Raw genomic sequence first — 13,464 nt, 5'->3', positions numbered from 1 at the left:
TTGTCCAAATACATAGAATGTACCCCAGGAGTGAACCCTACTGTGAACTATGAGCTCTGGGTGATTATGATGTGTCAGCGCAGGTTCATCAGTTGTAACAAATGTGCCCTCTGGTGAGCCAGGTTGATAGCAGGAGGAGGGATATGCATGTGTGTTTGGGGGGAGTGGGGTGTGGTAACAGGAAATCTCTGTACCTTCCTCTCAATTTTGCTGCAAACCTACAACTGCTCTTAAAAGAAAAGTCTTTCTTTTTTTTTTTTTTAAAGGAGAGGATGGGTTGGATGGGGAAGGGGATGTTTTGCAATTGAGCTGTTTTTTCCCCGGGCACAATCATTTCTAATTACGCCTCTGCAACATTTGTCTGATACTTCACTCACTTGGTACATTCTTCCTAAGGTGTTTGTGAGTCCGTAGATCTAAGTAGCTGGTGAATGTTCACTTGAGGTGAGCTCATTTCCGTAACATCGCCTATCACTTGGAATGCTTGTGATTTTAACCCCTGGCTGGGGCCCTGGGCGGCTGGAATGTCAGTGAAGCTTAAATAAACCAGAATAAACAGCCCGAAAATGCAGGCCTGTAGTTCTCTCTTTGCTCTCTGCGGAGCCTCTTGACTCACCCCCACTCCAACAAAGATTTAGAAACTGTTGCTTAAGTTTGAGAAATGACAGAACTGGAATTGGCAGAGAATAGTTTTTTGTTCGATAGTTTTTTGTTCAAAACTTGGCAGTTATAGCCCCAAACCTCTCAGTTTGTGACAAATTAAGAAGAAATACGAGCTTATATTTGATGTTCGTATCTGGTGGAATCTGTTTCTGCACATGCATATATGTGTGTTTTTATTGGCATTCCATATGCCTGTTTCTCAAAATGAAGACTCCAGCACTTTGCCTTACTTAAGAGTTTACTTTATAAATTTACTTTATAAATAATTCAGTAAATTTTTTGGTTGAGCTGAATGAATTCTCCAAGTGAAATATATGAATAATTGTATAATATTTTACATTAGAAAAGCAGCAAGGGTTCTACAGACTTCTGACCAAATGTTGAATAAGTGGCAACAAGTTGAAATCACTCAAGGACGGGAAAATTCTAACATCGCACAGCTGACTGCCGAGATAACAAAAATAAAAAAGAGTGCACTGCAGGTATTTCTCTATTTTCCTTGAAACTAACCTGAAATAGATTTTGAGTGTGGAAACAGCCCAGGTTTTACAAATGCCAATGTCACGCCTGACTTGCCTGTCTGATGGGATTGTAAAGGATAAAATAAGACTATGGTAACATTATGCATTTACTGTTCTACAGACTTCTCCCAGCATCACTTCATTTCGTTGTTGACCAATCCTGGGGGATAAAACAGGTGCTACCACCAGCTTATAAATGAGAAAATTAAAACTCAGGGAAGTTAAGTGACTTGCCTAAGGCCACACAGGTAATTAAAATAGATTTGAGGTCAGAGTTTATCCCTTCTGGTACCAGGGAGAGTAAGAGACTCTTTATTGTTTTTGTTGTTATTTTTAATCTTCACCGAAGGATATGTTTGTTTTTTATTTATTTTCGAGAGAGAAAAAAAAGGGGGGGCAAGGGGTAGTGAACCATTGATGTGAGAGGAAAACATTGCTGGTTGCCTCCCGTACGTGCACCAACCAGGCATTGAACCCACAACCTTTAGGTGTAGGGGACAATGCTCCCACCAACTGAGTCAGCAGCCAGGGCATAGACTCTTTAAAGCTCACAACCCAAAGAAATAAAGTGAATTTGTTGCCAGCTGTTTGTAACTAAATGTGCATAAAATCTCATCGGAGTATCCTAAGACTGACAGAATATCTTACTCAAAAGAAAGGGTTCCATCCAGAGTTCAGAGAGAGCAAGACCATGGTTTAGCACATGTGATGGATCCAGGAAAGGAAGCCTGGCAACTAGAGGACAGGGCAGGACCTAGACCCAGGCTGTGTGAAGTCTCTTTCTCCCAGCTCCATTCTAGCACATCCCCTTCCCACAAGTCTCTGTTCTTCAGCTGTGTTTGCTTGCTCTAAATACATGCATCCTGAAGAGAGGAGCAGAAAGCAACAGAACAAGGAGTCGCACACCAGGAAGTCAAAGGGTTGCAGATGAAGAGGTCGCATACACAGGGAAACAAAAGAATTAAGAATGCCTCCGGGTTTTCCTCCTTCTAGGAATATTCTCTACAACAGGAGTTGACAAAATATAGTTCCTGGGCCAAATAGGCACACCAACTGCCTCTGTCTCCAAAGTCACAGTGTTTTATTGGCATCCAGCCACATGTTGTCTATGGCTATTTTTGTGCTACAGTGGCTCAGAGTTGAATAGTTGCAAAAGAGACTGTGTGGATTAGGAAGTGTAAAATACTCACTATCTGGCCCTTTATTAAAAACGAGTTGCAGATACCTGCTCCAGGAAAACTCTGACATATGCTCAAAGGCACAGGAAGGGACTTCTAGCTCTAAAAATCTGGTGGACCAGTACTCCAATGAGAAAGAGAACACAATACAGACACTTGCCTCTTGCTCTGGGTAGAGGAGGAAAGTCCTCACTAAGAATTGCTAACCACAAGCTGGATCTTCTAGGAGTTTGGGGCAAGGATTCACACTACCTGGGTGGCCCCAACAACCAAAGCTAAAAGTGTCATTAAAAGTGGTCCTGGATTGGTAGTTCCCTCAGATGCCTGACAGAGACAAACAGAAAAATCCCCCCTCTGCCCCTCCCCCCTTGCAAAGAAATGCACCTTAAAACCAAACCTCAAAGAATTCCGTGGATATGTTTCCCCAAAATATATTGCCTCAAACAAGATAGCAAACAACAGGATCAAAATGCAACAGACTGTGGCTCTTACCATTATTGGATAGGAATGTTTACTATGTTTAACAAAATAAAAAAAAAAAAAGGTATAACCAAAGAATAAGAGACAAGAGATAACACATGACCAGTTAGATTTGAGAAATATTTAAATAGGACTTCTTGATATGACAAGTATAGTCATTGAAATAAGAAACAAATATAACATGTTCAGTATTTTTTGTAAGGGGGTAGGGAATTAGAAGCCACATGCATCAAGTGAAAAGTAAAAATAGAATAAAATAATGATATATTTGCATAAAGTTAAAAATATGGAACACTGCATATTGTTATAAATACTGCATAGGCATACAGTTAAAGGCATCAAGAAGAACAAGGAGCCAAAACCGGTTTGGCTCAGTGGATAGAGCGTCGGCTTGCGGACTGAAAGGTCCCAGGTTCGATTCCAGTCAGGGGCATGTACCTGGGTTGTGGGCACATCCCCAGTGGGAGATGTGCAGGAGGCAGCTGATCGATGTTTCTAACTCTCTATCTCTCTCCCTTCCTCTCTGTAAAAAATCAATAAAATATTTTTTTAAAAAAAAGAAGAACAAGGAATGATAAATATTAGATTCTGGTTAGTGGTTGCCTTTAGGCGGGGAGGTGATATGATGGGGAGCGGTGCACTGGGACCTTGGCTCACTGGCCATGCTTTTTTTAAAATATATTTTTACTGATTTCAGAGAGGAAGGGAGAAGGAGAGAGAGAGAGAGAAACATCAATGATGAGAGAGAATCATTGATCGGCTGCCTCCTGCACGCCCCCCTACTGGGGATCGAGCCTACAAGCCAGGCATGTGCCCTTGACTGGAATCAAACCTGGGACCCTTCAGTCCGCGGGCCGACGCTCTATCCACTGAGCCAAGCCAGCGAGGGCATCACTGGCCGTGCTTTATTCTCACACTGGCTGGTGGGTGCATGGATATGTTTCATATTTTCTTTTAGACTCTCATAGGTCTGAAATATTTTATCATAACGTTTTTCTTTTGTAAATTGAACTGAAAATTCAAAGGAATGCTTTTCTTTCCCTTCACACCTGGCTTATTTTCTGAAGGGTAATTACATCATTTCTTTTTTGTTTGTTTGTTTGCTTCTTGTTACATAAAGAAACTCCCTTTTTTCTGTTCTTTAAACCAACAGCAGACGGAAAATAAAGCCCAGGAGACTGAGAGTGAACTGGACTTAGCAAAGCAGCAGTCAGCCCTGGAGGATGGACTTTCCCGGCTGCGGGTCAAGTTGCAAAGGAATCAAGAGCAAGCCATCCACGTGGGAGCTCAGGCTGAGTCGGCCCAGCGCCAGGCTGGGGGCCTCCAGGAGGTCATTAGTCCCACCCCTGCCACCAAGAGCACACGGTGCTTCTCTGAAGGCTGATCCTTCATCCCCAGATTTTTGGGCCATTCATCAGCATTTCCTGTAGTGCTGGTCCATGCTCAGTGGTGTAGGTTTGTAGGGATCCCAATGGGCGTGACGGTGGTGGAGGGCTGTCTTTGGAGAAGCAGAAGTCCTCTGGCCAAATCCCCTTGGAGGGTTTACTCCCCACCCGCTCGTCCCAGGATTCTTAATGATCTAGTCACATTTGTCCTGAACTTCCAAACTCTCGCAGTTTATGCCACTATATTGTACGTGTTTGCCCTTTAATTAAGTCACATAACATATAAGGGAAACAAGAAGTGAAAGTCACCTGCCGGAGAATAGATGAAGTTACAAAAATCAGAGTGAGTTAATGAAACAGTTGTGGAAAGTGGCCCACTAATTTAGGGTGCTGAAAGAACCTATCAACTCATTTTCTTAGCAGGATATCTTCGCTTGGTAGCATTAATATAGTAGCTTGAACAAAAGAAGAATGTTAAGGTGTTTTTACAATTGGTCTTTTATCTTGCTTTCAAGCCCCAATGCTCTGGGTAAAGTTTCCACTGACGGGAGCTGAGAACATTTTCTATGGAACAGAGGTTGAGAAATGCTTCTCGCCCCCTCCCCATCCCCCTTCCATATTCCGTTCCTGGGTCCGGCCTTTATTCATCTATTTAACATCCTAAATTGTCAACCACATAGGCTGACCCCAAAGATTTCCATTCTAGTTCTGAGGGAGATCTTCATACTAACACTTCTGCTTCCCTGCCTGCCTCCCTTTCCACCTCATTTCTGTCCCATCTTTTCGCCAACCAAACGATGTGTCCTTGCTGTGTCCATCTTCCCTGCTGGCTCTGCCCTGCATGGGGCACTGCAGCTGTTTGACATAACTGAGGAGTGTGCAAGGGCAGGACTGGGTCATTCTGTCCTGTGTGTCTCCCACCTTAATGTAGGTCAGGACAAACAATTGGTCCTTCATAAACATTTGCCTTCACATGGAGCAATGATTCATATTTTGTAACAAAGTTTTATTCTTAATTAACTAAAGCTGATATTTTTTTTTCAACCTGAAAAAAAATGCAATGAAAAGCCATGTTGGAAATATCAGAGTAATTCAAGTATATTGACTGGGTTATGGTTTCCTCTTATTCCTTTTATGAGCAGTATCAGGCAAATGCCATGTATGTGTACATGCTTTATCAATATTTTCTGATGATGGGAGTGTTGCTCTGTTACAGGACTTTGTTGAGCTGAAAAATCAATACGCTGTTCTTCAACATAAGACCAGCGCAACAGGACTGACAAAGGAAACCTTAGGAAAAGTGAAACAGCTAAAAGATGCAGCAGCAAAATTGGCTGGAGATACAGAGGACAAGATAAGAAGAATAGCAGGTATCTCTGCTTTTCTCCAGCTTTACTGAGCTATAATTGACAAATAGACTTGTATATATTTAAACTGTACAGTGTGCCGATTTGTTCGATGTTACATGGTGAAATTATTACCACAGTTAAGTTAATTAACAGATCTATCTCCTCACATGGTTACCTTTTCCTTTTTGGTGCCTTTGAGAATGCTTAAGGTCTACTCACGTGCACAATACACTGTTATTAACTACTAGTGGCCCGGTGCATGAAATTCATGCACATTAAAAAAGGATTAATTAGAGGAAATATTTTTAAAGTGCTATTTGCCCTTTCTCTATAATAGAAGTGTCAGAGATGAAAGAAAATTAGTAAAACGTATATCAAAATCTTCCTCCTGTCAGAGTCTAGGGCACGCCACGGGACCCAGAGTCAAGTCCCCGCCCAGGCGCGTGAGACCCAGACCCAGCCGGCCCCACCCCCATTGGGCAAGATCCAGACCCGGCCAGCCCCACCCTTGTCAAGCCCCGCTGGGTGGGGGGCACAGCCTCAGGCCCCCTGGCCTGGCGCCAGGCGGGGGGTGCAGCCTCAGGTCCCCCATCAAGCCCTATCAGGCAGGGGGCGCAGCCTCAGATCCCCTGTCAAGCCCTGCCAGGCAGGGGGCGCAGCCTCAGATCCCCTGTCAAGCCCCGCTGTGCAGGAGGGCACAGTCTGAGATTCCCCGTCAAGCCCCGCTGGGTGGGGGGCACAACCTCCGGTCTGCCGTCAAGCCCCGCTGGGTGGGGGGCACAACCTCAGGTCCGCCGTCAAGCCCTGCTGGGCAGGGGGCGCAGCCTCAGGTCCCCTGGTGCCGGGGTGGGGGGCACGGCCTGAGGTCCCCCTGCCTGGGGCAGGGGGAGCACCTTGAGGTCCCCCATCAAGCCCTGCCAGGCAGGGGGCACAGCCTGAGGTCCCCTGTCAAGCCCCTCCAGGCAGGGAGTGCAGCCTCAAGTCCCCTGCCCCAGCGCAGCACCACGCAGCCTCAGGTCCCTGTTGATTGCTTATTAAGGCTCATTACAGGACTCAGCCTCTGCTGTGGGTGCAGCCACCTTGTGTTACAGAATCCCTGCTTCCGCTGTGGGCGCAGACATCTTGACCGTTACAGTGTGATGGTCAATTTGCATATTCCCTCTTTATTAGATAAGATAATCAGCAGCATAAGCACAGTAGATCCTCAGAACTTACTCATCTTCTAACTGAAAATTTGTACCCTTTGACAAATATCTCCCCATTCCACCCTTTCCCAACCCCTGGCAGCCATCATTCCATTCCACTCTGTTTCTATGAGTTCAACTCTTTTTTTAAAAATTCTACACATGGATGGAATGAGTAAGATCATACAGTATTTGTCTTTTTCTGTCTGGCTCAGCTGTCGCCAACCTTTCGGACCTCAGGGACCACCAGTGGTCCACGGACCATCGGTTGGCGATCACTGGTCTGGCTTATTTCACTTAGCATAATGTCTCCAGGTTCATTATGTTGTAGCGAATTACTAGTATATATATACTAGAGGCCCAATGCACAAGATTCATGCAAGAGTAGGCCTTCCTTCCCCCGGCTGCCAGCACCGGCTTCCCTCTGGCACCCAGGACCCAGGTTTCCCTCCAGCCGCCAGCGGTCACCTGGGACCCAGGCTTCCCTTTCAGACCCGGCTTCGTCCGGAAGGACATCTGGTCTAATTAGCATATTGTGCTTTTTATATTCATAATTTTCTTAGTCCATCCATCCACAGACAGACACTCAGGTTGTTTCCATACCTTATCTATTGTGAATAATGCTGCAGTGAGCCTGAGAATGCATATACCTCTTTAAGATACAGATTCCGTTTCTTTTGAATCTACACCCAGAAGTGAGATTGCTGGATCATATGGTAGTTCTATCTAGTCTTTTCCCCACGCCATCAATTTGACATACTCCATCATGAGGTAGAATTTTTACCAATTTCAATGTATCATGGACACAATTTAACCACATATGAGTCCTCTGAGGAGAAAGAAGTGGGAGTTGGGTTTGTGCTTTGGGAACTTGCAAAGCCAGTCCTGGTTTGGGGAGAAAGGATAAATAGACAGGAATTAAGGGAAACAAACAAGGGCCTGGAGCTTCTGGGTGACGGCAGCAGGGAGAAGCCAGCAGCGTCCTGTGCCTGAAGGAGCGGGGGAGCAGATGGATGAATGCTGTGAAGTAGGCCTGTGGATGCTGGAACAGAAGGGAAGAGGCCAGGGTTTTACTTAAAAGCGTACTTCCCTGGCCGCTGTAGCCCATTGGTTACAGCGTTGGCCCATGCACCAAAGGGTCACAGGTTTCCCAGTCAAAGGCTCATACCTGGGTTGCTAGTTTGATCCCTGGACCCGGTCAGGTCGGGGCAAGTGTGCGAGACAGCCAATCTCTCTCTCTCTCTCTCTCTCTCTCTCTCTCTCTCTACCTCTCTCTACCTCTCTCTACCTCTCTCTACCTCTCCCTCTCCCTCTCTCTACCTCTCCCTCTCCCTCTCTCTCTCTTTCTCTACCTCTCCCTCTCTACCTCTCTCTCTCTCTCTCTCAATCCTCTCCTTCCTTCCCTCTCCCTCCCTTCCTCTCTTCCATTGTCTCTAAAAATCAATGGGGGATATATATTCTAGGGTGAGGATCAACAGCAACCACAAAAGGGTATTAATTAGCATTCACTCTGTGTTAATCAGAACAAACTGAGATTTAACTTTGGTCACCTTGAAATACCCTTTTCTTAACCCAGTGGTTCTCAACTGGGGTGATTATATCCCCTCCTCTGGAGACAAAAATGTCTAAAGACATTTCTGCTTGTCACAATTAAGGGGGTACAACTAGCATCTAGGGCAAACTACGGCCCGCAGGCCGGATCCGGCCCATTTGAAATGAATAAAACTAAAAAAAAAAAAAAAAGACTGTACCCTTTTATGTAATGATGTTTACTTTGAATTTATATTAGTTCACACAAACACTCCATCCATGCTTTTGTTCCGGCCCTCCGGTCCAGTTTAAGAACCCATTGTGGCCCTCGAGTCAAAAAGTTTGCCCACCCCTGATCTAGGGGATGGAGGCCAGGGATGTTGCTAAACATCCTATAATGCACGGGATACCACCCCCAAACCCCAACAAACAATTCTTCTGCCCAAAATATCAATGGTACTGAGATTGAAAAACCCTGTCTGAACCTATGCTGCTCATTTTCTCCCCTTGTGCAAATCACTCTTTTGGAATAAGGTGTGATCTAGACTCTAGGGCACCAGGTCACCTAGCAAGGCCAGTAGGTAGCAACCCAGAAGGAATCATATTCTGGACAAGGATTTTGGTCAAAATGGAGATCTTGATGCACACAAAGTGTACACACCTAGAAGGCAAACAATCAGAAAGTTCATTAGGATTTTTGCTTTCCACAACTAATACTCATGATGTTTCTGGGCAATCATCATGTCCTTGACTACCTCTAAGAAATATCAAATGATGAGTGGTTTACTTTTACTTTTGTTTGTATGTATTATCTCTGAAAGTTTTAAAACAACAATATTCATTTGTAATATAAGTAACTCTCAACGTTTTAAAATAACCCCAAATCCTCACTTAAAAAATGCATATCATCACTATGACATGGAAAAAAAAGAAAATGCGACATTAGTGTGGGCCAAAGCAAAGAAAAACACATACCAACGGTTGACATTAGTTATCTCTGGGAGGGGGGTGAGTGAAAAGGAAAACACACTCTTTACATTGATATAATTGTTTTTAAAGTAGTGAGCTTCTGGACACTTTTTTCCATGTTCAGTATTTTCCTAATAATTTTTAAAAAGAGATACTCGGAAAGATTTAAAAAGACAGACATAATGTTTTTTACTTCATACTCTGTCACACAGGCAATACCATGAATATCAGTTTCTCTTATCCTTGATTCTTCCAAAAGAACAGAATCATGGAGAGCATATTTTCTGTCTTATATTTGATGTCAGGATCCAAATGGTTTCCACTTATCCCTGGAGACGAAAGCCTTCACACAGTTCTTGCATTTGGTGGGGAGAGAAGTTTAAGCTGGGAGACTTCTCCTCAGAGAGGTCTAACACAACACATTCCACTTTGCCAATTTTCATGGTAAGACTGCTTTCACAGCTCAACAAGATAGGAAAGACAGACATGGGTTTGGCCACCTTCCTGACTCCGCCACTGGAGAAGGCGCTGAGCCACAAGGGAAGAGATGCCTGTGGGATCCCAAAAAGCAGCCCTTACTTATCTTGGCAGGTAACTCTCTTACGTTGAGAGAGTCGAAAATGGGCACCAGTCTGCAGCCAGGGTCCCTCCATAGGACTTTGTCAGTCAGGGTCCCAGAAAGAAGTAGGAAGCATGGATGTAATTCTGGATCATGTATTTATAAACAGAGTTGTCTCAGTTATCTATCCAAGCAGCTGCAAGTGGCTGATGTGTCAGCTGGCAGGTCTGCCAGGGGCCAACCTTGGCTAAGAGGCTGGACTTCTCTCTATGGGGTCTTTCATCCCAGGTTGCTTTGCAGCAGGGTTGTTTGAAGGTTCCATGAGAATAAGTACAGAAGCTGTGAGTCTCTTGAGGTCCTGCAACATCATTTCTTCCACTCTCTATTGGTCAAAATAACTTGCAAAGCCGACCTGGTTTGGGGGGAAAGGATAAATAGACTCTTACTTCTTGATGGGAGAAACTACAAAGAATGTGCAAGAATTTGGGGGGGAAAGCAAGGGCTTGGAGGTTCTGGGTGACGGCAGCAGTGAGAAGCCATCAGCGTCCCGAGCCTGAAGGAACAGGGGAGCAGGACGTGAATGCTGTGAAGTAGGCCCGTGGGCTCTGGAACAGACGGGAAGAGGCCACCCTTGGGAGCTGGAGCTGAGCTGTGAGAACTGACAGAACCTGCTGCTCACCAGGGAGGAGTGTGCTCGCTCTCCCCACCCTCCCTCCCACCACCTCTCAGATCCCACAGTGGCCAAGTGTGACTGACAGCCAGAGGTCAGCAAGCCAGGTGATGTCATCCATGGGGCCAGCTTTCCAGGACACAGAGCAGGGTGGAGACTGGGTCTGGTGGGGCAAATAGAAAGGAGCCAGCACAGTCTTGTTAACGTATGTAGTAGAAACATGGGGGGCTTGTCTTGTTTTTAATAATACACTTTCAAAGCCGAATCCCCTTTTCAATCCCAAATGACCTGTATTTGAAAGTTTCCAGTGACAGAATGTTGACCGCCTTTCATAGTAGCTCTTCAGTCTTTGAGCAGCTGTGACTACTAGGAAGTTCTTTATATCCAGACAAAATCTTTAGGGAGCTTTCACCTGCTGGTTGCATTCTATTTCCTCAGGCTGACCAAAGAAAAAGAAAACAAACAAACAAACAAAAGCCCACATACTTACTCTGCTTTTCTGGCCCTCAAATACTTAAAAACAGCTATGGCACAGGTCTGCTTTCCTTGATGTGAAAATTGCCAGTGAACTCCATTTTTGTTCACAGGACAGTTTCAGCTTTTTTCATAATCCGGTTCCCTAGGATGTCGGCTACAGGCCAGTTTGAAAGTTCCCCCAAACCAACTGAATGGCCAGGTGTGACCTGACCAAGTGAAGTAGAACATTTACCCTCCTTCTTTGAGAAGTTCCACTTCAACCCAAAGCCAGTGTCTTTTCTAAAGGCCACCGCATTGTCAACCATCGCTCCTTATACCTCTTGCATCCACTATTCTATGGACTCCTTCTTACGGTTTAATATAATTCCCAGATATTTGTTGGTTGAAGAGTGGATGGATGGATGGATGGATGGATGGACAGATGGGAGTGAAGCCAAGAAAGGCATCATGTTGCTTTTACTCTTCAAGGACTTCAATGTTAGAAGGAGAATATGAGGTGAAAATGTCAGTTCTTTTTACTGAAAGACTGGGAAACCCTAAAGTGAAAGATACATGTTAAAAAGAATAGTTAATATAGAAAGAACAGCCCAGTCGGTGTGGCTCAGTGGTTGAGCATCAACCTATGAACCAGGAGGTCACAGTTCAATTCCCAGTCGGGGCACATGCCCGGGATTCAGCTCCATCCCCAGTGGGGGGCATGCAGGAGGCAGCCGATCAATGATTCTCTCTCATCATTGATGTTTCTCTCTCCCTTCCTCTCTGAAATCAATAAAAATATATTTGGAAGGAAGGAAGGAAGGAAGGAAGGAAGGAAGGAAGGAAGGAAGGAAGGAAGGAAGGAAGGAAGGAAGGAAAGAAAAGAAAAGAAAAGAAAAAAGGAAAGGAAAGAAAAGGAAAGAAAGAAAGAATCTCTGGAAATATAGCACTTCACCAGATCCAATCAATGCTTATCTTCTGTCTCTTCATTTCTAGTCAACTTGAACTAGGTACAGATTCACATTGATAAATGCCTTTAGGTAGAAAATACTTTTAGACAAATGTATCAGTTTGTCTACTCTGACTTACATGAAAACCTTGAGAAGTCTGGTGAAAATAAGTGTTTTATCTAATGAATCAAAACACCAAACTAAATATATCTTTATGCGATACATAAATCCCACAGGTTTGGTATCACTTGGGCACCCAGGAGGAATTTATCAAATGGAAATATATAATTCATTTCATTTTCTTTTTTAGATTTAGAAAAGAAGATTCAAGATTTGAATCTTAGTAGACAAAAAAAAGCTGATCAACTGAAACAGTTGGAGGATCAAGTCATTGCCATTAAAAATGAAATTGTTGAGCAAGAAAATAAATATTTAAGCTGCTAGCGTTAGGCAGAGCTGAAGTGCAAAAGCCAGTGCCTTTGTTTCTGGTTCCTGAGGAGCAACCTGAGGAGCTGTGCTGAACCTGGGAAGCACAAATGAGCAGCCCCTTCGCCTTCCTCCCGCTGGAGCCCTCCCCCTCGGCAGCTCTGCTCAGTGCTGGGGAGTGACACCGGCCCAGGAAACGCCTCTTCTCTTCGCGTAGCACAGGAGGGAGAAGTAAAGACGTTGTCTCTGGTTTCAGAAACCTTTCCTCTTGCCTTTCCTATCTTAAAAATAATTAGTTACATATGACAAGTACAAATCAAAATAAGATTCTATTTACTAATACTAATACTAACTATTCAAGTGTCCAGGCAAGGGGTGGTAGAGAATGGGGAATTACTAACCAACGGGCATAAAGTTTCAGTTAAGCAAGATGAATAAGTTTCCAGAGATCTGCTGTATATTATATGTGTAGTTAACAATAATGTTTGTCCATTTAGGAATGTATTGAAAGTGTGGATCTCCTATTAAATGCTCTTACCATGCTACAATAAAATAAAAATAAATTTAAACAAATTAAATTAAAATCAATTATATCTCGAATACTAGAATGGAATGAATATGGGTGGTATATACTAGTGTTTCTGTATTTTATTTGGATTTGCTTTATCTGTAAAACCATTACGCTATTCTGAATAAAGTGCATGTAACTCAAAATGTAACTTGTTTTTACACCCCCTTTCCTACATATTTATTCTCTCAGCCAAAGGATTTTCTTTTCCCCAAATGGCACTTGAACGGTACTCAAAGACTACTTTTCATAATTTGTCTGCAAGCATTTCTGCTGACAATCTGCCGGCTTTGAAGATGGAAGGATGGAAGGGGCCCCAAGAAGCCGGAAAAAAGAAGAAAACGGATTCTCTTCCACTGCTTCCGGAAAGGAACATAGCCACGCAACGCCTTGATACCTTGATTTTAGCCAGGGAGACCTGTACTAGACTTCTAACCTACAGAACAGTAAGATGAAGTTGTGTTGTTTTAAGCCACTGTATTTGTCATAATTGGTTACAGCTGTAAAAGGAACCTAATCTACCCTCCATTTGTTTTTTTCCCCTTCAATTGGGTGAGAATATGGTGAGCCAGCTGTAAC

The 13,464-nt window shown here is 44.0% G+C and overlaps 1 protein-coding gene across 1 annotated transcript in view; it reads left to right on the top strand.

Annotated features, from left to right (window-relative positions):
• The window catches only part of LAMB4 (laminin subunit beta 4), a 106,196-nt gene extending 93,127 nt beyond the window's left edge, over nt 1-13,069 (top strand). The window contains exons 32-35 of the mRNA XM_059655716.1: nt 1,007-1,145; nt 3,999-4,172; nt 5,444-5,597; nt 12,202-13,069. Of these exons, the coding sequence (XP_059511699.1) occupies nt 1,007-1,145; nt 3,999-4,172; nt 5,444-5,597; nt 12,202-12,335 (601 nt within the window). The 3' untranslated portion in view covers nt 12,336-13,069. The remainder of the gene's footprint in view (nt 1-1,006; nt 1,146-3,998; nt 4,173-5,443; nt 5,598-12,201) is intronic.
• Nucleotides 13,070-13,464: the final 395 nt, after the last annotated feature.

Source organism: Myotis daubentonii, chromosome 10, assembly GCF_963259705.1.
Source record: "Myotis daubentonii chromosome 10, mMyoDau2.1, whole genome shotgun sequence".
Classification (NCBI taxonomy): domain Eukaryota; kingdom Metazoa; phylum Chordata; class Mammalia; order Chiroptera; family Vespertilionidae; genus Myotis; species Myotis daubentonii.
This window is presented reverse-complemented; position numbering and strand designations above follow the sequence as displayed.